At 42.6% G+C, this 27315-nt stretch overlaps 1 protein-coding gene across 7 annotated transcripts in view; it reads right to left on the bottom strand.

Moving 5' to 3' along the window:
- RFX3 (regulatory factor X3) overlaps window positions 1-27315 on the bottom strand; it is a 325131-nt gene that overhangs the window by 18076 nt on the left and 279740 nt on the right. For all 7 annotated transcript variants that reach the window (XM_060237388.1, XM_060237389.1, XM_060237390.1 and 4 more), the window contains 3 exons: window positions 24142-24254; window positions 12854-12966; window positions 12268-12422 (listed from right to left, as the gene is read on the bottom strand). In XM_060237388.1, the coding sequence (XP_060093371.1) occupies window positions 12268-12422; window positions 12854-12966; window positions 24142-24254 (381 nt within the window). The remainder of the gene's footprint in view (window positions 1-12267; window positions 12423-12853; window positions 12967-24141; window positions 24255-27315) is intronic.

Genomic DNA, 27315 nt, shown 5'->3' with positions numbered 1-27315 from the left:
GGGCATAAAGATACATTAGAGTGTTCCTAGGTCCATTGTAGTTTCTGTCAAACAGATGCATATTGGGAGTTTCCAGGTGAAATCTGATCCCCAGGTACGTGGGGGCCTGAACTGGATCAAGATGCAGTGTATGGGCAGAAAGCTTAAGCTTTCTTAAGAAATATTGGGGAGTACATCAGCTTGCAGTTTTCTCTCATATTGGGCATATTTGCAATTTTGCTTGCAGAACACTAAGGTGTTTATAATTTTTAAATTCCATACTCATGAGCAACTTTGTCCAGGAAGCCACTGAGTTGTCCAGCCGCCTCTTGTTCAATCATCTTTCTCCAGAACATTGTATATATTCAAGACTGGTTGATAGTTATTCAGCTCTCCTCAGTCCAGAATAGATTTCTTTAGGAATTAAGCATGCCACCACATGTTTCAAGGCGGGGGTAACCCTCAAGGCATTTAGTGTTTTCCAGACCCAGTATGCTGCCACCACCCTGACAAATTTAAGCAACAGAAGGGACACAGGTTGTACAAGCAGTTAGTAGGTTGTAGACTTCCAATAATTTTGTCCACATAACATGGACTGAATAAGTTGAAAGGCACATGGACAACAGATGGACAAGCCAGCACTTTGGCATCTGATTCTATCACTGGTAATATAGAGCCCAAGTCAGTATAGTTGTGAGAGATTTTATCTGCAAAGTATCAAGCAACCTTGTCACAGTGGGTTGTTGAGCAGTCCACATCATCCTGCAAGCAAGATCCCAGCAGGCCTCTGAAAAAAAAAAAGTAGCAGAGAAGTTGACAGCTTAAGAGGATGAAGTGAAAAGGGCTTTTCTGACTGAGAGGAACTGTATAGAAGAGATGCTTGGAACAGGCTGAAAACAGTAAAAGGATTCCAATTATAGGTACAGGACCTTAGTTCAAGAGTTCTGAGATTTACGTTTCTCAGTGTTTTGTTCTTACAAATAAAAGTTTCTTGTTTTGATTAACCCTGTGGGCCACATGTCTGAGTGAAAGAAGCAAATACAAAGTTTAATATCATGATCTATACAGATATATTATACGATATGAATGAACCATAGCAGTGAATGACTGCAACAGTGTTTGAGCCGCAAGCCCAGTGGCTCTGTGTGACCAAGGGTGCTATCACACTTGGAAACTGACACAATAGTATCTCAAGGCGAAATAACTTGATTCATTCAGGTCCATTTTAGAGAGATCACAGCCACCATTGAAGCGACAGGATCCCAGCAGCAATCAGTGGTTCCGCGTTCACACTGCTAGCATGGCTCAACCACAGACCCGCTGTGGAAAGGGTGTTTTTTTTTAAAAGTCCCCCATCTGTGTGGTCATGCAGAGCACACAAGCACACCTTGGAGAAGGGTTAGGGAGAAAAACCAACACCCGGTGGTTCTGGAAACAGCTTGGCACGATCACACAGCTCTTCTGCTCATGAGTAGCGCCTGGGCATTCACTAAGCAGCCGATTATGCAACCTACATCTGAATCAGGGGGAAGCTACTGAGAAAATCCAGATAGCTTTTAAATGCGGATATAAGGCGTCTGGGGATGGGGTGAGAATGGGTGCAGCTCAGAGGGCAGATGTGCTTGCGTGTGGTTTTAATCCAAATGGGAGGCAGGGCTAGGTCAGGCCAAATCTCTTGTGTGAAAGCACGCCGAGAGCTGATTAAGGGGGCTGGCCTACTCAGTCTGTGGATGTCTCTGTGAGTGAGAGAGAGGGAGGACCCGAGGAGCGAGATGACTTTCTGTAAATTTTTAGAAAGACAAGATGGGTGGCAAGTATGAAGTCCTCACCTACTTATAACCCGACGCAGGAATTCGGGGGCTAGCCTTACAGTGGCTCTCCTCCTTCCTTGAAGGTTGGGGACAAAGGGTGGCGATTGGAGGAGAGCTGTCCCAGAGACGACTACTTAATTGTGGGGTGCCTCAGGGGGCAGTTCTCTTCCCGATGTTGTTTAACATCTACATGCGCCCCCTTGCGCAGATTGCCTGGAGGTATGGGCTGGGTTGCCACCAGTATGCTGATGACACCCAGCTCTATCTATTGATGGACGGCCAGACTGACGATGTCCCTATAAACCTGGACCGGGCGTTGCAAGCCGTGGCGGGTTGGCTCAGGCTGAGTGGGCTAAATCTGAATCCAGCAAAGTCAGAGGTCCTCTGCGTGGGTCGCGGCGGGCCAGGAGGGGAGATCTCCCTACCAACTTTTGATGGTGCGTCACTGATACCAGTGCGCAGGGTCAAGAGCTTGGGAGTGCTACTGGAGGCTTCCTTGACAATGGAGGCCCAGATAGCTGCCACTGCCAAATCCGCCTTCTTCCACCTTAGGAGGGCGAGGCAGTTGGCCCCCTTCCTGACAACTGTGATCCATGCAATGGTCACCTCGAGGCTGGACTACTGTAATGCCCTCTACATGGGGCTGCCCTTGTACCGAACGCGGAAACTACAGCTAGTGCAGAATGCAGCGGCCAGGCTGTTAGTGGGACTACCCCGGTGGGAACACGTACAGCCTAGGCTGCGGGAGCTGCACTGGCTGCCAATTGTGTACCGAGTTCGTTACAAGGTGCTGGTTATTACCTTTAAAGCCCTACATGGCCGAGGACCTGCCTACCTTAGGGACCGCCTCTCTCCATATGTTCCCTAGAGAGCACTGAGATCCAGTTCCCAAAATCTACTACGAATCCCTGGACCAAGGTTAGGCCAGACTGAAAACAATGAGGGAGCAGGCCTTCTCTACAATGGCTCCCCAATGGTGGAATCAACTACCAGAGGAGGTGCGAGCCCTGCAAGACCTAAATCAGTTTCGCAGGGCTTGCAAAACCACCCTCTGTCAACTTGCATTTAAGATGGAACCCGGGTAATGACACCTAGCCATCCTACACATATATTGAACTGTAGCACTTTAATCTGTAGCTGATAATATTTTGTTTATTTAACTTAATTTGAATGTATTTAACTATTTTAATTGTCTTTTATTGTAATGATTGTATTTTATTGTAATCATGGTGTAAACCATGTCATGTGAGCCGCCCTGAGTCCGCCTCGGCGGGGGAGGGTGGGATATAAGAATAAATTTATTATTATTATTATTATTATTATTACCTGAATAAGAGTAGAGGATAGTAGGCACTCTGTGTGACTGGAGAAGGGGAATCACTTAAATTGATGCTGTAAGCGGTGGGATACTAATCTCAGCTTGGGGGTGTTCTTGATGTAAAAAGCACTGGTAAAGTAGAGAACACCTGTTGCTGTGTGTGAAAAAAATGGAGTTTGGGTGTGGCCAGAGCCCTCTTAAGCAATACTTCCTCAAGTCTGTGAGCTACTGGCATTAAAATTTTGTGGAAGTGATTTGGCTACTGCATAAATTAGTCAGCTCAGAAAGAATGGCCCCAGAGCAAAGACAAAAATGTGAGCACCAGAGGCTAAAACACTGTGAGCTAGCTCACACTAACTCAACTTGGAGCATTGCTCTTAAGGTAAAAAACATGAAGGAGATCAGTCTATTTTTTTGTGTTGCTCACTGGAAGAAGGAAACACAGCACACCTATACAGAGGCAGTTGTAAAAACGATGGAGTAGCCAAGCATTCCTGTTAATCAAGTGAATGTGGCAGGTCCCATGTCAGCAGGATCCAGTAATGTGAAAAATGAACTGGGTCACTCAGAAGTGTGGGATCTGCGAATACTATGTGAAATACAATACCTCATGGACTTCCCAAGTTTGAAATCCCAAGAAGATACAGACACTGCATCCAGTGAGGAGGAACAAACAACTATCTACTAGGAAGAGCCCATCCCAGATTCAAGACACACTGACTGGTGCAAATTTTTGGGTTTACTAGCAAGGACTTAGACAAGACCAGCGACCTGACTATTTAGCTGAGATTATATTTCAATAAAGGTTTATCAGGATTGCATATGTGAAGAAAGGTGAGGAGAAACTTCAGCTCAGTATATATAAATGGACATAAAAATGTCACGACAGGCCTCTCCAGGAAGGGAAAATTAGGTCAAGTAAATAAGTATAGCATGCAAGTATTATGTATAAGACTTAAATGTGTTTAATATGTCCCCCACCCAGGGAAACAAAAAGTGAACATGAAATTGTAGTAGCAGACCTCTCCAGGAAGTGAGAAGAATGGTTAAGTAAATAAGTATAGCATATAAGTATTGTGTAGTAAGATAAAATGTTAAATAAATGTGCTAAAATATGTATTTAATGGTGCTAAATAGGTAAGCACAGAAAAGGCACAGTTTAAATTAATTTGAACAAATCTGAATAAAATTCCAAGTAAATTTTCCTTGGAAGGCCTCCACCTATGACAGTGTCTTGGAGAAGGGACAGACAGACTGGGTTCCACCTCTATCTAACAGCAACCAATGAGAATGGATGGAATGTTCGGAGATGGTGACCTGAAACAAGGCGGTTGAAAAACTTCCACTTGGGGTTAGTAGCAGAGAAGCTGACAGCTCAAGAGCTGAGGTGAAAGGGGATTTTCTGACTGAAGGAAACTGTATAGAATAGCTGCTTGGAACAGGCTGAAAATAGTAAAGGATCCTGATTGCAGGTATAGGACTTCAGTTCAAAAGTTCAATAGAAGTGAAACATTTCTTAGACTTTACTTTCCAATGCCTTATTCTTATATATAAAAGTTTATTGTTTTGATTAACCCTGTGGGCTGTGTGTCTAAGGGAAAGAAGCATAGCCACACAGTTTAGTATCTTGGTCTATACATACATATATATTATAGGATATGAATGAATGGTGGCAGCGAGTGATTGGAATAGTTTTTTGAGCCCCAAGCTCTGTTGAGTGGGGGTGATTATTAAAGGGGGCTGGGCTAGCCTGTCTGCGGATGTCTTTGGGAGTGAGAGAGGACCCAAGGTGTGAGATGGTCTTGACTTTTGGCAGATTTTAAGAGACAACAAGGGTGGTACCGATAAGTGTGACATCCTCGCCTACATATGACCCCATTACCTGTATAAGAGAGGTTGTAGAGGGTGGTATGCCCTCTATGTGAGTGGAGAAGAGGCATCACAGTTCAAGTTGGCAGATTCCTTTTTATGAACATAAGAACATAAGAGAAGCCATGTTGGATCAGGCCAATGGTCCGTCCAGTCCAAGACTCTGTCACACAGTGGCCAAATTATTTATATATATATATATATATATATATACACACACACACACACACACACACACACACACACTTTGGCTAATAGCCACTGATGGACCTCTGCTCCATATATTTATCTAACCCCCTCTTGTAGCTATGAGGTTATCAACACCTGCATACAGGGAGAATTCCTGTTTCCAGGGGAACAGTTATAGTTCAGGTAAGTTCTGGAAGTGTTGGGATAATTGTTCCAGAAGAAAAGTATGTATTTGGCACTGCAGAAAATTGCCAGAATTCACAGAAGAGATTCCACACAAGACTCCTTCAAAACAGGACCAGATTAACAATTAGGCCAAGTAGGCACTGGCCTATGGGCCCCTACTCCTTTAGGAGCCCCGGGCCAGCTTCTGCCCCCCAGTTTTTCCCCTCTTGCAGCCCTCCCAGCCTGCACACACAGCCAGCAAGTGAGCCACTCTTTGCCCAACTTGCCTGGTGCGTAGGGTTGCCAAGTCCAATTCAAGAAATATCTGGGGACTTTGGGGGTGGAGCCAGGAGACATTAGGGGTGGAGCCAAGATCAAGGCTGTGACAAGCATAATTGAACTCCAAAGGGAGTTCTGGCCATCACATTTAAAGGGACAGCACACCTTTTCAATTCCTTCCTTCCATAGGAAATAATGAAGGATAGGGACACCTTCTTTTGGGGCTCATAGAATTGGACCCCCTGGTCCAATCTTTTTGAAACTTGGGGGGGTATTTTGGAGAAAGGCACTAAGTGCTATACTGAAAATTTGGTGCCTCTATCCCAAAAAACAGCCCCTCCAGAGCCCCAGATACCTGCAGATCAATTCTCCATGATTTTCTATGGGAATAAATCTCCATAGGGAATAATAGAGTTCCCAGCAGACATTTCCCTCCCCCCCCACACTATCTGACGACCCTGAAGTGGGGGGAGGGTCTTCAAACCGGAGGATCCCCTGCCCCCACCTGGGGATTGGCAACCCTACTGGTGCAGCTGCTGTTGGCTTCATTGCCAAGTTTGCCTCTCTCTGCCTCTACCCCGCAGCTTTGTCAAAGGGCCTTTTGAAAAGGGGCCTGCAGGCTGCAGTGGGGGTGGTGGGGTGGGTGCTCTGACTCTGAGATAATTTTTTGACTGCCTAGGGGCCTCCACAGGGTTTAATCCAGCACTGCTTCAAAACATGTTTATAGAATGTATAGCTATCTCGTCCCTGCAGAATTCTATGAGAGGAACACTTAGAAAATAATTCTAGGAACTTCAGAGAGATCATATTCCAGGATGAGTGCCAGCTGTCTAGAATTCTGTGTTTTTAGCTGGGGCTTCAATAGTACCTGGAGGAAAAGGAGACTGACCCTTAGTCAACACATCAATAAGACACTGGTCAGTCATCATAATGTTTGTGGCAAAAGTAATGTTTACTCCAGTGATCCATCTGCAGGAATTTCCTGTACTAGGCTGTGGGGATAGCATACTGTATCTTGGGGCCCTCAGTTTAATCGCTGTTTTGATAGAAGTCACTACCATTCTTTTGATATCACTGGGTTTTCCAATAGATGACAAGTCTCCTTTCCAGGGACACATGGTTATATGGAAGGCGTCCTTCTTTACCTTATGAGCCTCTATACAGTTTCTTCTTGACTCCTTTTTCTCCCCAAGTGCAAAGGTTTTCATGTGCAAGGGGCAGTCCACATTTACATCTCTTAATGAGAACAGTTGAGAGTTTGAGTAGGGACAGTTTTTGAAATGAGTTGTCTCAAAAAGGACACTGCCACAGAGAGGGAAAGAGAGAGAGCTTCTAGCATGTATTTCCAATGGAAGCAAAACTCAAAAGGGATAGGTGTGCATATCTGGCTACATTCACAGATCCACACAAACTACAGCTGGAAGAATTAATTCAAACTGACTGTAATAAAGGAGTGCTAGTAACTCAGGGTAGCAGCTAGCAGTCAATTTAAAGGTTATGAGGTTAGCGAGGGATGAAATACTCTGCAACTCACAGGTTCACTGGTTTCTGACATTGTGTATTCCCTTCAGTCATCTATGTTACAGATTTTCCTATGTAATCAATATGCCTTTTGTACGTGTTATAGAATGCAGAGAACTTGATACCCATTCTATATATAAGAATCTATTTCCCCTAACTGTAGAGTGGTCTAATGTTTAGTGTTTTATGGGATGAATGAAACTGCTGTCTCCTTCTTTGGTCCTGTCCCATACACTTGAAAGAATAGGCACTGCTTAGACATTAAGAGGTCTGAGTCCTTTGTGTCCAGCATGTGGAACTTTGCAAGGTCTGAATCACCACTTGCCTTTTTTAACAGGTCTTTCTAATAATGTTCTATCTGTTAAAGATCATTACATTATGAACAATATAGATATGCTAAACCAATGTAGGGACTCAGCACCACCACAGAAAATGACTGCATCTTTTCTTAGGAAATGATTTCCTCAGCAACATACATAATTTTGTCTTTGGTAGTCTTCATGTTGGGCAGTCGACCATCACATCATTTCTTCTGCCATCTGGATTCTGAAGCCTTAATTTCAATGGATGCTGTTTCATGGCAAAAACTGAAGTGACATTTGGTCCCACTCTGGAATGAACAGTTTTTTCTACATCCCAGAAGTACAGACTGTCTCACCCATACTGCCAGAGAAAGGAAAATGTGTTCACTTACTGTTAATTTCCATTCCTCATGGTATAGAGGTGAAGTGGTCTTGTCCATCCTTATTTTTAGGACTAAAATATCTTAGGCAAAGGTGGTCATTCGGATAATCTTGGAGTGGTTTCTGCAGAGGTGGCTCGCACAGATATTAACAGATTTATGTTCAAGTCCCAGTGAGATTTCTTTCTCTTTTTAGTTGCTCACTTGTTGTTGGATTATTTGCTTTAAAAGTACAATTTTCCCAAGTAGGGGCTTTTCCAGGAAATGTCAGGATTGGGGAGCAAAGTACCTCCCCTTAGTCCCTAAAAGCCTAAAGATCCTGTCTGCTCTGTGACCAGAGTAAATGCTTTCCCAAAACTACAAACTGACCCACCCTTATACCTCAGAGAACAAAAAATCATGTTTTCTTATTCTTTGATACATTTCTTGCAACTTCAAGTTCTATTTCTTGGTTGATCATAGGCAATTTAAATCCCAACAGTATACATAACTGGGTTTATTTGTCCCAATGTGCAGTATTGTGCTTACAATTAATCTCATTTGTCATATTACTGTCCATCTATTTAGTCTGGAAAAGTCCTTTTTCGGCTCTCCACAGTCTGCTTAGATTTTCATTGCCCTGAATAACTGTGTCACCTGCAAACAAAGGTACCTCGCTGATTACCCTAAACCCTACAAAATATGATTAGTTTAACAGAATGACTGCAAAAAAATAATTGCCTATGAGGAACCACTGTATCATACCATGGCTGCAAGGCTTACTCAGGACTCTGTAAGGGATTTTGTCATAAATCTTTCGGAAGTCTCAAATATATACTCACCTACCACATTACACTTATCTACAACCTCCCCGCCTAGGCGAGCAGGGTGAGATACAAATGGAATAAAATAAAAATAAATAAAAATAAAATATTAACACTCCCAGAGAATTCTAAACTGTTGGTGAGGCAGATGTTGCATAGCCATGTTGACTTTTCCTGAGCAATGCTTATGCTATACATTTTTCTACAAAAAAGCCCATTAGGAACTCATTTGCATATTAGGCCACACCCCCTGACAACATTGTTTCACACAGGGCTTTTTTGTAGAAAAATCCCATCAGCAAATTATTTGCATATCAGGTCACACCCCAATGTGTTCCTGTGCATTCCTAATTTAAAAAAGCCCCACTTTTAACAATTTTAGGATTAGGGTTTGTAGAATCTTTTGGGATCAAGTGCCGTGTTCTACTGGAGAAAGTTTTCCTTCCAGACGTTTCGTTCTCAGCTGCGGAGAACATCCTCAGTGGCGTTGCAGCCAGAGCAGGCGCTCAGACCTTCTTGGCTGCTGAGCATTGAGTGGGGCCAGGGCTGCTGGAGAGCTGCTATTTGTAGGCTGGAGGGGGTGTGATGAAAGGGCAATTGTTTTGTGGATGTGCCCATTGTTTGGTGGTGCTTCCTGGAAGGGTAGTGATAAGGAAACTGGCTGTTGAATGTGACCATTGTTCTGTGTTAATTGCTGGGAAGGTTGGAAGGGGTTTGAAGATAAGGAAGATGGTTGTTGACTGTGCTGATTGTTCTGTGGAATTTGCTGGTTGTTCTGAGACTTTCTGCAATTTATAGTCTGTAGAGTGTTTTGCAGAGCTGGGTACCAAGATTGGTGGATGAAAATGCCTTCTTCCTTTCTGTTAAAATTGTGCTGGTGTTTGTAAATCTCAATAGCTTCTAATTTTAGGATTTTTTAGCTTCTAATTTTAGGATTAGATATTATGCTTTTCATCAAATTACCAGGGACTGGTTGGGTTAATGTGCCTGTAATTTCCTGGCTTGCCCCTGAATCCTTTCTTAAAAAAAAAAATGGTGTTACAATGCTTATCTTCCAGTCCTGTGAAAGGGAGGCCAATTTTAGTGATTGTAGTTAAATGTCTAGACTCTAGAAAAATCAACATTTCACATTTTGGCTCAGTTAAACTCTTGAAAGCTCCATGAACACAGAGTAGTAAAGCTGCAGTACTGCAGTCTAAGCTCTTTGCTCATGACCTGAGTTCGATCTCGGTGGAAGCTGGGTTCAAGTAGCCGGTTCAAGGTTGACTCAGCCTTCCATCCTTCCTAGGTCAGTAAAACGAGTACCCAGCTTGCTGGGGGAAAAGTGTAGATGTCTGGGGAAGGCAATGGCAAACCACCCCATAAAAAGTCTGCCATGAAAACGTCGTGATGCAATGTCACCCCAGAGTTGAAAGCGACTGGTGCTTGCAAGGGGCCTACCTTTACTTTTTAAATTTCTGGGGGTATTCTAGCCAGACCAAGCAACAAGTTAATGTGTATTTTCTCAGTTAATCATAGAACCATCTTGTCAACTCAATTCTATCCTATTCCCTCCACCCATTCCCACTGATTCAGGTACGCATATTTGTCCAAAATCTTTTGTTGCAATTGAGTTATCTATCTTCTCTGCAATCTTCATATTTCCCTTCCGTTATTTTTTCACTCTCTTGTAATCTAACAGTCCTGATCTCTGTGCCTTGTTTACTGCTTCTGATATAGTTAAAGCCAGTTTATTATTTGTCTTAGTATTTCAGCAATGTGCTTCCCCAAGACAAATATTACTGACAGATTATCCTGTAACATCTAGATCCAGAGTAGGCAAAACGTTTGGCCCAAATGTCCCTGCCTACTGTCATACAATGTCTAAAACATCTATGAAGTCAGGCCATGCTTTCCTGCCCATTCTATCCTTTGTTTCTAAATATATACAGAAATAATTCTCAGTTTTTCTTTGCCTTGTCATTAAGTCAGATATAGAGACAAACGGATAGATGGATGAATGGATGTATATTTGGTGAGACTTTTTTAAAATTTAAAAGAATATCCCTTACTCTCCATTCAAACTATTAAAATATATTTTTTTTTAAAATGGCAAGCATTAACCGATAATTCTGAATCATATACTTCCCTGGTTTTTTCACTGTACTTAACATAACATTTACATATCAATGTATACCAACAGTTTAAATTTTTTTAAAAAAGGCATCAGAAGATGCCCGATATTTGGACTGTGTTCCATAATTAACTTGTGTTGTGCCAAAAATAATATAAATAGTGAATTATTGTTCTTCATTCACAAGTAGCATATTCTTGCAAAATTGGATGTGCTTTTAAATATTTTTTAAGAACTGTAATAGAAACATCCATAGTGACTTAAGAGAAATTGGCTTCTCTTTCATTGGAAGTTTTTAAACAGAGGCTAGATGGTCATCTGACTGCAGTGAGAATCCTGTGAATTTATGGGGAGGTATTTGTGAGTTTCCTGCATTGTGCAGGGGATTGGACTAGATGACTGTGGAGGTCCCTTCTAACTCTATGATTCTATACTTTTATTTCGAGGCACGATAGCTTCTCATCTAACTACAAAATAATTGTTCACAGAAAGAACATGACACCTGTGCAAGTATACAGATTTTCTTCCCCACAGAAATCACTAACCATCATTGTTAATGGAAAGTAAATTTATACATATTTATTATAGTGTGAAGGAAAGAACTAATGCTTTATAGTGGAAATCTGTTTTGCTAGAATCCCCAATAAATTGGCTTTCTATTGGAAAACAGTAACAAAATACATTCCCTTGGTCTGAATAATTTTATCTTGGAAACAAACATTCTGTTCTCAAGTAGAACAATTTGTTAATGACTAGCTCGCCAAGGTATAATATTTTTAGTTAGATGCTGAGAACATCACTCTATATCTGGCTTTTTGAAAGAAAAGAGATAATAGGGGGGGAAATAATGTTAAGAAACTGTTTCTGATAAAAGAGCTTCCTGATAAATCATTTAACCTACCAAGTTATAAATCTCCTATAAGACATTAGGGTGGATTCAAACATGTCCTAAAATGTTTTCCTCTATACTTGAAAAGCTAATGATTGTACAGAACTGAGGAGTAAATACGCAACTGCGTACTACTAGATCAGCAATACCATGGTCATGGAAAAAGTGCTTTTTCATGACACATTACCACTGACATGTTACTACTGTACATGCATCACTAGGTATTAAGTCTTCCATTTGCTGAAGCCATGAAAAAACAAGTGGATACCAGTGCATTTGGGAGGCTGTCAATACAGACAAGAAAAATTCAAAGGAATAGCAACCTATAAAAATAAAATAAGCACTTTTATTGTAGCAAAAGCATGATTTAGGTAATTATATCCTAAAAGCATGATTTAGGTAAGTATATACACATGTTGAAACCTAGTTTTTTAAAAAGAATATATATATAAAGTTGTTAAGTCTTACACTTTATGTGCAATATTTATTAATGCAAGATGTACCTTTCTATGCTGTAAATTAAAAGAACTGCACCCCAAGCTGCCTTCAGAGTTACTCCTAAAGGGCTCCATGGGAAGTTCTGTAGGCACAAGATCACCAGAACAACAAAAAAAGAATCCTTACAAGACGTCTTCTATAGTCAACTTACTAGGAATAGGTCTAAGGACGTCAGGAATGAGTATCTCCACCAAAGCCTGGTACATCACATGGTCACAGTTACACATCCATTTCAGAATTGACTCATTTTTGCACAGAGTAATCAGCTTTGCTTTCGGAAGTCGACTTTCTATTTCACTCAGATTGCTGGTGTGAACAAATGTATTAAATGAATAAATGAAAATGCATTTACATGAAGATAAAAAGAACAATGGACTTCAAAGCTTTTTAAATAAAACATCAGAGATGTCTGAAACACACCCAACTGCCCTGAGGCACTTTGTGTTGTAATGACTGATTCATGGCCTCTAGAGTTCTAGCCAAAAAGCACCATTTTATGCAGCAGTGACAGAATGGTCTTTGGATTGAATACTATTTCATGAGAAAGTAACTGTGCCCTGCTTTCATAAAATAAAATGATATGCATATTAATACATCCTGCAGCTATAATAAAATATCAGTTTAATCTAGTAATTAGAGAACTTTCTAGTCAGAAGGTAAATTTACATTTTTCTTTTATTTGAAAAATGCTACTAAATTATTGTTGTTAACAAGCTATCAAAAAAAAATTAACCAACCTTGGTTCAGTAATAGTGCCATCGGTTGTTGTTGAAGGAGAATAGCGCCAGAAAGTTTGCCACAATTTTTCTATTAGGCTAAACTGAAGGTTCACTACAACATCCAATATAGCCTAGAAATACAAAGCAGATACAGATATTCCTCCATCCTCTGTATGACAGATATTGAACAAACGATTCTATTTGTACAATGCTATGAGTTCTGCCCTCTCTTGTACTTAATCGAGCTTTCAAATCAGCCATGTAAAAATAAATAACTAGATTCATTACCCATTAGGAAACCAAAGATTGTCACATGTGATGCCAGACACATCACTGATGGAAAAAAACAAAGCAAAATCTGAATGGAATGATCAGGATTCAAAACTAAAGAACTACAATGAATAATAATATAAGCAAAGAAGAATAATGTTTGCAAATGTCAATTTGCTAAATGGGAATTAACAAGTTCACATTTGGTTTCAATTACAATGGATCAGGTCTCCTTTTGAGCAGACAAAACAGTGCCTTCTCTCACCATGTACAATTACCATGGAACCCAAAATGCAGGACAGCATCCTAAATCTTAACAACATTCACCTAAGATGGAATGTTCCACTGGAAAAAAAATTCTTGTGCACATTTGTCCCTTCTGACCTGAAACTGTTAAAGCTTACATTGGCAATACCTTAACTCTGGTTAACACTAATTGGAGTTTGCAGTTAATCAGCCTTATCAAGATCAGACACTGATCACAGAAGTCAAGTAAATACTGCATCATATAAACCAGGGGTGGCCATTGGTAGCTCTCCAGATGTTTTTTGCCTACAACTCCCATCAGCCCCAGCCATTTGCCTTTGGACACCTCTGATTCAATTACCTGAATGCCTTATGGTGAGTCACACAGTTGTACATCTCACTAAGTATTATTTGTTATGGCTGCCAGCAGCTCTCTGGAGTCTCAAGCAAAGAAAGGTCTTTCTCTAATACTATCTTAGATCCTTTATTTGGAAATGTTAGGGACTGAACCACAGCCTATAGAACTTCACATCGAAGCCAGAATTTTGTCTTTGTTGCAGCTCATGCAGCACACCATGTAATTTCAAAGATGTTTCAGTAATAGTGTGACTATTAAAATAAGACCATTAAACAGTGTTGTACTCACCTGTAACTTGTTTATCAAGTGGTCTTCTGTGCAGGCACATATGGGGCCTGCAAAATCACAGGCCTTCAGTGGGAGGACAATTTCCAAAGCTTTCCAGAAGATTCAAGAGCCTAGAAGCACTATTCTACCCTGTCCCATGCTGGCATTTCCTACCCAACTAAGCACATGATGGAGGCAGGGACAGTGCTCTTCCCTCAGTCCTCCTCAAATGCAGGAAATTAAGGGGTTAGGTAAAACAGCTCACAGTGGAGAAAGGAGAGAGGAATGCATACTTGCACAGAAGACCACTTGATGAACAACAGGTACAGGTAAGTGCAACACTGTTTTCAACATCATGGTTTCTGTGTAGTCCCACATGAGAGAGTAGCGAGCTCACGTACTGAGGAAGTAGGTGTGGGCTGATCAGTGAAAATTCGATTGTGGAACTTCTTTTTCCACAGCCACCTTATTTCTGGAATCTACATAAGTGGAGTAATGCTTGATGAATGGCAAGGGAGTCAACCAGGTAGCTGCTTTGCACATGTCAGCTAACAACACCCTTGCAAAGAAAGCCATTGAAAATGCTTGGACCCTGGTGAAGTGAGCTTTCAGCAGAATCAGATGTCACATTTGTAGGCTATTTTTTAGCAGATACTACCCATCTAGATAAAGTCTGAGAAGAAACTGATTTATCTTATTTGAGCCACTAAAACAAATAAATAAATCCCAATCTTCTCTTTCGGACAATTCAAATAAGGAGTGCTCTAACATCAGGTGTATGTAATGTCTGTTCTGAAGCAGAGGTTCTGGAGATGGGAAGAAAACTGGTAGGGTGATAATCTGAGTCAAATGGAATTGGGAGACTACTTTTGGTAGGAAGTTCAAAACAAACTACAGTACTACTTTGACAGCATAGAATTTTGTGGAGGGGGGGGGGTCACAACGGAACGCATGTATCTCTTCCACTCTACATGCTGCTGTAATAGCCAGTAGGAAGACAGTTTTGTATGATAAAACAGACACTTCAGACTTTGCCATAGGTTCAGAGGATTAGCAAACCCTTCAGGAACTCTTCAGACTGAGGTGCCAAAAACACCATTGCACCCCCAACCCCTGTGCTGAAAGCAGAGATGCCACCAGATGTACCTTACAAGATGAAGTTGCTAAACCCTCACCTTTTAGGGATAGAATTGAAAATGTGTGATAATGTGCAAATATCTGGCTGGATTCCCTTCCTAGCTAACCAAGTGGAAAATCTCCTCCACCTTGAGAAGCAGGATTTATGAGTGGATGGCTTATGGGAAGCAGTGACAACTTCCACTCCTCTCTGACCATGTTCCTAATGCCGGACCAGCCATACTGTGAAGTGCAAGGACCTCACATTGGGATGGAGAAAGCATCCCACATGGAATAGATCATCTAGCCGAGGGAGTAATCTGTGTATCTGTCTTAAAAGGGTCCAGAAGTTTGGGTACCACACTCTCCAGGGTATGGGGCTATTAGAATACATGCAAAGTTCTCTGCCCTCAATTCAGAATCACAATAGCGTTGTGGATTATACTGAAGGGAAACCATAGAACAGGTGGCCATTTCATCTGAATTGGAACACATCCCCCATAAAATCTGACTGATGCCACCCTGGAGCAAAAATGGGGGGGGGACCATTGGTGCTTTCTCTGGATGCAAAGTGTTCTATCTCAGGTTGGCCCCATTCCTGAAAGATAAATAATGGTTGTTAGTTGACCATTCATGGTCTATGTATCTCCCCACCAAGGAATTCCTGATATATAGATGGCTGACAGGAACAGTTTGAGCTGGATAGCCCACTGCCAGATGGGTAATGCTTCTTTGCCTAGAGCTAGGAACCTGTGCCTCCCTTGCTTGTTTAAGTAGAATTTTGCTGTTGCATTGTAAATGACCAGCAATTCTCTTTTCCTGGCAAGAAGAGCTATAAAAGAGGTGAGAGCATACCTGATTGCTCTTAATTCAAGCACATTAATGTGTAATTTTGACTTTCTTGTGACTAGTTGCGTTTTGTTTGAAATGGACCACAGTGTGTCCCCCAGATCACCAAAGATGCATCCAAAAAAATCTTGTTATCATGTGCATGGGTACTCAACTCAGAGCCTCTGAGTAGACTGCCAATCTCTTTTCACCAAACCAACATACTAATAATCATCCTGGATATAGAGAGTCTTCACAACTGGACTCTCCCTTATATCCCCTTCATTATAATTTTTAAGGGTAAGGATATAGAGCGAGCTGTGGTGACTCAGTTGCAAGGATTCCTGGATGACACTTTTGCACTGGACCTGTTCCAGTCCGGTTTTCGTCCAGGTCATGGGACAGAGACGGTTTTGGTTGCCCTCATAGATGACCTCCTACAACATATGGATTGAGGCAGCTCAACAGTGCTGTTATTACTAGATCTGTCAGCCACATGTGATACGGTTGACCACCAGCTACTGTCTAGCTGCCTCGCCGACGTGGGGATTCAGGGGTCCACCTTGCAATGGCTGGCCTCTTTCCTTCAGGGTTGGGGACAAAGGGTGGTGATATGGGAAGAATTGTCCTGGAGGCACCCATTCACATGTGGTGTGTTGCAAGGGGCAGTTCTGACCCTGATGTTATTTAACATATACATGTGCCCCCTTGCCCAGATTGTCAGGAGGCATGGGCTGGGGTGCCATCAATATGCAGATGACACCCAGCTCTATCTATTGATGGGTGGCTGATCTGGCTGTGCCCCGTTGGACCTGGCATTACAAGCTGTGACATCTTGGCTCAGGCTGAGTCGACTGAAGTTGAATCCAACGAAGACAGAGGTTCTCTATCTGAGTCACAGTGGCCCAGGAAAGCAGATCCCCTTTGATGGGGCACCACTAATTCAAGCCCTGAAGGTCAAGAGCCTAGGAATGCTCCTGGAGCCCTCCTTGTCCATGGAGGTCCAGGTAGCAACTACTGCCAAGTCTGCCTTTTTGCATCTGCAGTGGGTACGACAGTTGGCCCTTTTTCTCGAGCGCTGCAACTGAGCAATGGTGATCCATGTTATGGTCACCTCAAGAATAGACTACTGTAGTACCTCTACATGGGGCTACTTGACTCTGATTCAGAGACTGCAGCTAGTGCAGAAAGCTGTGACACGGTTGTTAATGGAGCTCCGTTGATGGGAGCACATTCAACCAATGTTGAAAGAGCTGCACTGACTGCCTATTGTGTACAGAGTCTGTTTCAAAGTGCTGGTATTGACCTTTAAAGCCCTATATGGCTGAGGACCTGTCTATCTAAGGGACCACCCTTCCCCATATGTTCCCCAGAAAGCATTGCATTTGAGAACTCAAAATCTGTTGTCCATCCCCGGACCAAGGGAGGTCAGACCAGGCTCTATATGAGCCAGGGCCTTCTCAGTGGCAGCACCAAAGCTGTGGAATGCTCTCCTCAAGGCCATGATAGCTCTGCAGGATCTCTCCCAATTCCGCAGGGCTTGTAAAACCAAACTTTTTAAACAGGCCTATAGTAACTAGTGGGAGAAGGCTGCCACTTCTATGCTGGTGGGCAATTCCACCAGAAGGACCACCAACAGATAAATAGAAGATATAATCTGATCCGCCTATGCGTTAAGATTCTGTATAGCACTAATATTTTATTTTAAATTGTAAATTGTTTATGTTTTATCGTTTTATACCTGTAATTGAGACTGTTGGTTTTATTATGACTGTCAGCCACCGAGTCCGTTTTGGAATGGGCAGGATATAAATCAAAGGTAAATAAATAATAAAATAAATGTATATCTATAAAATACAGTATTTCTTACTCTTGTTGAGATATGACTGCATTCAGCATTTTAAATTTCACAACTAATATATTTTGATTATTATTGAGAAGCCAATTCTGTGAGGGCCTCACATATAATCTGGTATACAGAATGACTGCTGTTGTGTGGATGCCATCAAACTCAGCAATTTTTGAATCTGTAAGGCCAACTGAAATCTATTAGTCCACAAGTACTGGATCATGGTGTGAATGGTGTATGCCCTTTCGGCCAGAAGATAAGACCTGCCCTGTATAGAATCTATGTGAGCCCCAATGAAGTCAATGGGTTTTTTTATTTAAGGAGATAATGGGAATACAGAAAAGGGAAAGGAAAAAAGGGGGTTATACAAAATAATTGCATTTGTTGAGAACCATCATGTAGTACAAAATGTATAAGACGGAAAATATCTTCCCTTACATTCCCTTCATTATAATTTTTAAGGTTCTTACTTTTATTGGGATATGATTGTATTCAGCATTTTAAATTTCAAACTTCATAGCTAATATATTTAGAGTACGTCATCAGTTTTGTCATTACTACTGTCACAGGGTCAACAAAACACTCATACACTGCTCAGTTTTAATTTGTGTTCTCCCAATACAGTGCTCAGTGAATGAAATGGCTCCCCCACACCGACTTCCTCATGGAGATCACAGCTTCCTTTGCTCAAGCGAGTCCTGACATTTCCCCAAAGATCATGGGTGAGCCCCCAGTTGTCCTGAAGAGGGTGGCTCACTTCTCTAGCATCCTGATGTCCTATGTTCTTCAATGCAGCCTGGGTCTCGCCTCCAGTAGTCTAAATTGGCCACTAAGTATTGCCATTTGTCCATTAAATAGCCTGCAGTTTTGGGCTTGCCCCATCCTGCCTTACAGGTGTCATTGGTCTCTGGGGATTCAGTATGATTCACATTATTACGTATTCAGTCTTATATATTTTTTTCCACTTCTACACAGGGCTTTTTTGGTAGAAAAAGCCCAGCAGGAACTCATTTGCATATTAGGCCACACCCTGACATTGTTTCACACAGGGCTTCTTTGTAGAAAAAGCCCAGAAGAAAATCATTTGCATATTAGGCTACACCCCTGATGCCAAGCCAGCTGGAACTGCATTCCTGCTCAAAAGAAGCCCTGCTTCTACATATTTATTAGAATATTTAACAGATAAATAATATATCATGGTGCAAAGGAAAATGTATTATATATGCCGTATCAAGAACCTATTTGTATTCGAGATAATGAATTCAACGGTTTGAGTGGGATGCAGGGGGAATATTTCACAATTAAGTATGAACCTGTGACTCCAAGGTTCAAAGCACTATTTCCAAGTGATTGCGCAGTAACTGGGGGGAAGCATCTGCAAATAACCATTTGTCAAGGTAGGGTTAAATTGTGCAGCCCCTCAGCCTGAGGTGAGCAAGCACTGCAAAAACACATTAAATGAAGACTCCCTGTGCAGTGCCTAATCCAAAGGTTAAAACTGTGTACTCATAAAACAATGTTCCCCACACTGGAATCTCAACTACATCCCTCAGGATTCATGGATGGTAATGTGGAAGTAGGTATCCTTTAGATCAAGGATAGCAAACCACATTCCCTAGTTCAACAGTGGCAAAACCTGTTAGAGGGATATTTTAAATTTTCAGTGCCAGATGTTGGTTGTGAGTCCTAAGGTCTAGAATAGGCCTTTTTCTTTCTATGGCAAAATATCTCAAATAAAATCCAGCATTGATGTCTGAGGATTGAACTTCTCTTATTTTCCCTTTCTGTAGGAGGTCTGCTGTCTCTTGGGTTAGCAATAGAGAGGGGGGGTGAGGCAATGGTGGGGGACTGACATCAATGAATCAGTTTAAATACTGAAAAAACTCAACATTTATTATTGACAGAATCCAGATGTCCTGGGTAACCAAAGTTGGCCAACCAGTTCAAGAAACTTCATGACAGGATCAGATGGCTTGGGTTCAGTATGGAGATTGTCTAGTTCCACAATACAAATAAAAAACACTGGGGAAATTGTAATCAGCAAGGTGATTAGCAAGCTGATTTTTGTAGAAGTGGCTAAGATTACATGCCAAATAATTTGTGCCACACCAACTTTGACTCTATTAACAATATGGGAGAAAAATTAAAAAATGACATCTAAAGGAATGATAGTGTTTACATTAATGGCAGCCTACAGGACAATAGATAAAAGTTGGAAATCTGTAGAATTATTAACATTACAATCTTGGTGTATTACATTATAGCAGATAGGTATGACTGAAAAATTAACTAAATCAGGATAATTAAAGATAAACCCAAAACCTGTTTTTTTTTTTTAAGTGGCATGACTTTATTTTATAACTCAGAATAATGAGTTAATAATGACTTTATCTTATAACAGAATAATGCTCAAAGCATGTTTAAGCTCTCTGTCAGATTATGGGAAAAATGTAAGTAAACCTCTCTGTATTCCAATTATACTTGTTTAAAGGGAGGGGGAAAGGATAAATAAATAAATCTTTCTTCCTGTATACATGCTGAATGCTGAGTTCTCTGTTGAGCTTCAATTTGTTAGCGTCGTTTGTTTCCTTTGTTGTTACATGTTCATTGCAGGTTGATTTTCTTTTTTTGTGGGGGGGAGGGGTGAATTTTTTTTGTATCAATGTTTGTATTCTGTGTGTGTGTGTGTGTTTTAAAGAGAGAGATTTTCTAGTTCTAGCGCTTTAGCCATTTGAATGACTTGCTCTGAATACATCTTTTTGCCCTCCACTGGGGAGACTAGTTTCTCCTACTGAGTTGACTTTGGAACTGTAATTAAGGCTCCAACTCCACTGGCTGAGTTGAACAATCCTTCTGCCTCTTGGAGTCAAGTTTGTGAGGGTGTTGAACCACAGAGTGGTAAGTATATTGGCTATTGTTCCCATGACATTGTCAGATATGGAAGCCAAAGTCCCTGTGGTTGAAATCAAGAAAATGGAGTGCTAGGTTGTCACTCAGCCAGGCCTAGCAGGGCCTTCTACTGGCTGCCACCACTCTAGTAAGGGTCTGTATAGAGGGCCCAGAGCTTCCAACCACCCTTGTCTTCCTTATTAAGAAATACCCTTTAAATGTGACCAAGAAGACATGAGGACCCGAGGAGTATAACAACAACAGTGCTCAAATAATAAATGGGTAAAACAATAAATGGGTAAAACAGTGAAATATATATACAGTAAAGCTTGGTGTGAATAAACAAAAAGCCCTGAAGCGTTTATCTATAAAGTCTCTAATCTAATAACCAACACTTACACCATTGGGTAAGGGATCTTTCCCCTGCTGCAAGCTCTAGGCTACAGCCTGCCTCCAGCTCAGCCTTCCAGGAAAAGGACTTGGCCTTTTTATGTTCTCCTCTCAGGCCCCACCCCTCTCTGGACTAGTTTCCCTCCAAAACCTTGCCACTCAGTCAGAGGGACAGAAGGGATCCTGGGAAATGTAGGCTCTTTTGTAACTCCTAGGCAGGTTTCTCTGGGCCTGCAGGCCTCACTAGGCCCAGGATCATGACATAGGTGCTTCTCTTTGTTGATGTTGCTGCAGGGAGTAAGGATGAGCCACCAGTGCTGGAGAAGTGGGTACCTTGAAGATGTCATCCTCCAATGACTTTGGAGATTCAGGTGGTGGTGGTGATGTGTCTGGGGGCTAGTGAGTTGCTCCATTTCACTGCCCAAGGGGAATGGTTGGTCCCTACCCCTTTATGGAGAGGCTGAGAGCCGACTCTGAGGTTGGCTGTCTTTTGATGCCTAAGGGAAGACCCATCCTGACATTGGGTGGATGAAGACAGTTGATGTTGAGGCAAGGGTGTGCCATGGTATTAAGATGATGGTGATCACTGGCATCAGGATGATGTCAGAGAAATATGTTTTGCCTTTTTTTTCTTTTTTCTTTGCTTTTTTCGGTGGAGGCTCTGATCCTGTCCATTGCATCCAATACATTTTTCCCCATTAGCTCCAGTGGCATGGTGGTAAGTGCTGAGACCACAGGGGTTGCTATGACTCTTTTTCTGCATGACCCCTTTCTTCTGATCTAGACTCAAAGCCCCCCCCCATTGTTGTCTTCTCAGAGGAGTGCTTTCAGCTGCACCACTCTTTCATTACAGGCCTTCGAGGTGAACAACTGGCACACATTACAGGAGGTGGTATTATGCCCTCGCTGAGGCAGAGCAGATGCAAGTTGAGCTCAAGATTTTGTTCCATCTTTGTTCCGCATTCTCCATGCTTTTTAAAATAAAGCCATCTCTCCTATTCAAGACTTGTACAATGAAAAGAATTCTCCTTCAGGAACAGTAAGTGAAAGATTTGGATAAAAATGTCCCCTCCTCATGGCAGCGAAGAGAGAACTGGAGAAGTGCTCTCCTCACCTCCATCACTTGCTCAATTGGGCAGGAAACATTGAAGCAAAACAGAAGGGAGGGGAGCACTTCTAGGCTCTTTAATCTTCTGGAAAGCTTTGGAAATACTCCTCCCATCACAGGCTTGCGACTGCACAGACCCCATGTGGGACTGAACAGAAGTCACGATGATGGACCATGGGTGAAATCAGTGTAGCTCTGAGCTTTAGCCATGGTTAAGGCTGGTAATGCAAAGTAATAGATATTAGTGCTGGAGAGGGGAAAGATTAGGGGAGTAAGTACACAATCCTGTGGAGGAGGAATGGGCACAGAAAAAAAAGCAGTTTGGTTTGGGCTCTAGGCAGTCCATGGACTGAACTCCAAACCGAACTGGCCTCATGTGGATTGAACTGGTCCAGCAAGTTCAGGACATGGGAGAACCGGGGGGGGGGGGAATCTCCCAGAAAGGGACTTCCCTTCTCATTTATTCTTGGCCACAGCTTACAACAGTCAGGAGGGGGGGGGGGGTCACCCAGAAAAAGCTTTCCTTCTCCCTTCCTTCTGGTCACAGTGAGCTATGGTCAGGAGAAAGGGGGGGCTGTGCAGGAAGGGGTTTCACTTCTTCATTTCTCCTGACCATGCTGAGCTGGCCGGCCATGGGCAGGAGAAAGGGAGAAATCACCCAAAAAGGAGTTTCCCTTCTCCTAGTCAGGGTGAGCTAAGGCCAGGAGAAAGAGGGGGCATCGCCCAGGAAGTGATTTCATTTAACTGTCTGGTTTTGCCCCACCTTCAAAGTGGCAGGGAGCAAAACTGAAGGTTTAAATGGCTGCTAGCCATTTAACACATTGGTTTTGCTCCCTGGCACTTTAAAGAGAGAGGGAGCAAAACCAAAAGGTTAAATATGGGGATGAAGTGCTTCCTGGGGGCATTTCACCCCACATTTCTGCAAGTCCAGCTGTCTTGGGCTTCCTCCCACAGCTTGTTAAAGAAGAAGAAGACTGCAAATTTATACCCTGACCTTCTCTCTGAATCAGAGTCTCAGAGTGGTTTACAATCTCCTTTATCTTCTTCCCCACAACAGACATCCTGTGAGGTGGGTGGGGCTGAGAGAGCTCTCACAGCAGCTGCTCTTTCAAGAACAACCTCTGAGAGAGATATGGCTGACCCAAAGCCATTCCAGCAGCTGCAAGTGGAGCAGTGGGGGATCAAACTCGGTTCTTCCTGATAAAAGTCTGCATACTTAACCACTACACCAAACTGGCTCTCTAAAAGGGGCAGTGTGGGTGAGCCTGAGACAGCTGAGCCCACAGAGCCAAACCAAGCAGCTCTGAAGAGCCAAACCAAACAGGCCAAAGTTTGGTGAATGTTTGGGGAATACCTCTTCCCTAAACATTGTTTCCAAAGCCCCAAATCAGCCCAAGTTCGGCTCAAATGTTGGCTCTGTACTGTGGACTGTCCACACTTAGGAACATAAGAGAAGTCATGTTGGATCAGGCCAATGGCCCATCCAGTCCAACACTGCGTAATACAGCGGCAAAAAAAATTGCTTAATAATTGCTTAATAATGACCAAGAGATCAGAAGTGTTAGGGGATGACCTCACCCTGGGGCCTTGCAGACTGAGTCTTGCATAAATGATTACACAGATTAATCATATTAATGGAAGACATTATATTACCATTTTAGTGTTTTTATTTCAAATTTTATAAAAATTCAACATCTAATTGGTGTCTAAAATAAAAATTAGGGCCACAAAAATTCAAAAGCAATGCAGCATAAAGAATACTCATGTGGCTCTGCTGAGTGCAGGCAAGCTTAAAGGAGCTATCCACAACTGTGCCTATCTTTACAAACAATACATGCTTGCTATTGTGATTAGTCCTCCCTATCGTATTCTGTTTTTCAGGGAGGAAAGGTAATCTTCAGATTTATCTGTTGGTTTTGGTGTCATATCAAGAACTCTTGACTACATGATAGAATGTGCAGTGGTAAAGAATACTTCTTTCTTACCTCACAGTGCTCTCGATACAGACTCTGCAATGACTTGATATCCTCAAAAGTAGTACCATCTGGCAAAGAAGAGATTTCAACTTCCCCAAACTCTGGAAGTGCTCGAGATGCATCTGTTTCCATGACAACATAACAGAGGGAAAATATTGGAGATTGTGTCAATCACAGTCTAATTAGGAAAACGTTTAATGACAGAAAGTAATAAAAACTAAAAAGGTCATAAAGTGTTGGACTCAAACAGGAAGGATTTATATTATGTATTTTAAAGACTGCAATTCAAGAAGTAACAACATTTTAGACTTCTAAACTAAATATCTTACACAGAAATAACTAAGTCTTCTAAATGAAATGTATTCTATACACAGGAATGAAAAGAATACTTATGACTTGCTCTAAGTAAATTAGTTTCAAGTGGTGCACAATTACTTCTCTGTGGCACTTTAATATAAACTGTTAATATACATGGAATATATGCATTTTAATACTTGGTGTTGTTTTGTTCCTTTCCCCAAAGATGTTTGAATACAGATAAAAACAGGTTGCTTACCTGTAACTGATGATCTTCGAGTGGTCATCTGTGCAGTCACACACGCCCACCCAGCCTTCCCCACTGCTGGTTTATGCTCTCCTTCATTAACATTTTTCTCTATACAGCAGCTAGAAGAAACTGGGTGGGTGGAGCGCCTTCCTCTCGCTTCAGGCATGCGCAGTGGATGCGTTCTCCCCAGACCGAGAGGGAATGCACTCCAAAATTAACGCCTAAGATTGCTTTGAATTCTCTGAGGTCGGGTTCGATCCGGGTGGATAACCCATGTGTGTGACTGCACAGATGACCACTCGAAGATCATCAGTTACAGGTAAGCAACCTGTTTATCTTCATCATGGTCTCTGTGCAGTCCAACACATGGGTGACTGGTAAGCTGACCTGCCTGGAGGTGGGTGCTGGTTCTGTAATAGAAAGGCAGAATTAATTATGCATATAGGAAGTAGAAGTAATGTACTTACAGGACAGAAGACTGGAGACATCAGTCAAAAATGAAACGCAGTACAGCCTGTCCGAAGGATGCGTCACGCCGAGCACGAACGTCTAAGGCGTAGTGCGTGGCAAACATAGATGGAGAAGACCAGACCACAGCAGCACAGATGTCTTCCATTGGGACGCCTCTACAGAAGGCTGATGATGTGGAAACGGCTCGAGTGGAATGAGCTCGTGGTCGTTCAGGTACTGGCTGCTTAGCCAGTTGGTAGCATAAGGTAATGGCAGCCACTATCCATTTTGAAAATCTCTGTGTTGAGATTTTGTGTCCCTGCTTGTGGGTTCCATAGGCTACAAAAAGTCTAGGGTCATTATGGAAGGGACGTGTCTTTTCGATGTAGAAAGCAAGGGCCCTACGTACGTCCAGATTGTGTAGGGTCCGTTGACCAGCGTCAGTAGGTGTTTGAAAGAAAGAGGGTAGAGTGGCTGGTTTTCCTAAGTGAAATGGTGAGACAACTTTTGGTAGAAAAGAATCAGGCGTAAAATTACTCTGTCATGGTGGAAGATAGTATATGGAGGATCTGTTCTGAAGGCACAAATGTCACTGACTCTTCTGCCAGATGTGCCACCAACAATGCCGTCTTCCAAGACAAAAGATGCAAAGGAATGGACGCCATAGGCTCAAAGGACGGTTTCATTAGTTGGCTCAGCACAAGGGATAAGCTCCATGTGGCGTGTAGCTGACGGACTGGAGTTTGGAAATGCAGGATCCCTTTTAGGAAAGCCTTAGTCACAGAGTGGGAGAAAACGGTGCATCCCTCAATGTGTGGATGGAAGGCTGAGATAGCCGTCAAATGCAGTTTCAGAGAAGAGTAAGTTAGACCTGAGTTTGAAAGAGACAAAGTGTAGGTCAAAATCTGGGCTATAGTATTTCAGGATGAAAGTTATGTAGAGCAGCATATTCCGAAAAACGTTTCCATTTCAGGAAATTTTCCATTTTGAATTTTCTGAAGGAAAATTCAAAACTGATTTTCCAGGCAGTCAGTAGAAGTCCTGGGTCGTGGTGCAGGACTTTGCCTTCCTGTTGGGAGATTAGATCTCGAACTTGGGGAAATCGAAGGAATACACTGTTTGAAAGAAGGAGGAGAGTGGTGAACCAAGGTTGACGGGGTCACCACAGAGTGATAAGAATAAAGCTGGTCCGATCCAGTTTGATTTTCTGCAGTGTTCTTGTGATGAGAGGAAAAGGTGGAAATAGGTACTGCAGTGGTCCCAACCACAAGTGGAGGAAGGCATCTCCCGCAGACAGTGTGGATGGACGGCCCCAAGTGTAGAAACGCAAGCATTGGGCATTGTGTGGAGAGGCAAAGACGTCTATTGCCGGAACCCTGAATGTTTCAAAGACTGTCTGAAGGTAATGGCGGTTGAGGGTCCATTCGTGGTCATTCATGAGATGGCGACTTAGTGTGTGTGCTTGAACATTTTGGATTCCCGGCAAATGCACAGCTGTTAGAAATATGTTGTGAGCAATGCTCCAGTGCCTTAGGGATAAGGCTCGTCTGCAAAGGCTGACAGAAGCAGTGCCTCCCTGACGATTGATATAAAAGACGGTCACCACATTCTGGGCTGTGGCTCACCACATTCGGAGAGCCAGTTTGGTGTAGTGGTTAAGTGTGCGGACTCTTATCTGGGAGAACCGGGTTTGATTCCCCACTCCTCCACTTGCACCTGCTAGCATGGCCTTGGGTCAGCCATAGCTCTGGCAGAGGTTGTCCTTGAAAGGGCAGCTGCTGTGAGAGCCCTCTCCAGCCCCGCCCACCTCACAGGGTGACTGTGATGGGGGAGGAAGGTAAAGGAGATTGTGAGCCGCTCTGAGACTCTTCGGAGTGGAGGGCGGGATATAAATCCAATATCTTCTTCTTCTTCTTCTTCTCTGAAGTGACCTGGATGTGTTGACCGTGGAGGGATGGCAGGAAGGACCTTAGAGCTCTGTGGACCGCCAAGAGTTCAAGGCAATTGATATGGAGGGATTTTTTTGTAGTCTGTCCACTGGCCCTAAACTGTTAGTGTCCCGAAGTGAGCTCCCCAACCCCACTTCGAGGCATTGGTTGTGACAATAGCAGACGGGGGTGAACGTATGAATGGCATTCCAGTCAGAAGATGACGTTCTAGCGTCCACCATTCCAGGGATGGAAGAA

The sequence above is a fragment of the Heteronotia binoei genome, chromosome 4, assembly GCF_032191835.1.
Source record: "Heteronotia binoei isolate CCM8104 ecotype False Entrance Well chromosome 4, APGP_CSIRO_Hbin_v1, whole genome shotgun sequence".
NCBI classification, from domain to species: domain Eukaryota; kingdom Metazoa; phylum Chordata; class Lepidosauria; order Squamata; family Gekkonidae; genus Heteronotia; species Heteronotia binoei.
The sequence above is the reverse complement of the archived record's forward strand: the minus strand, read 5'-3'. Positions and strand labels throughout refer to the sequence as shown.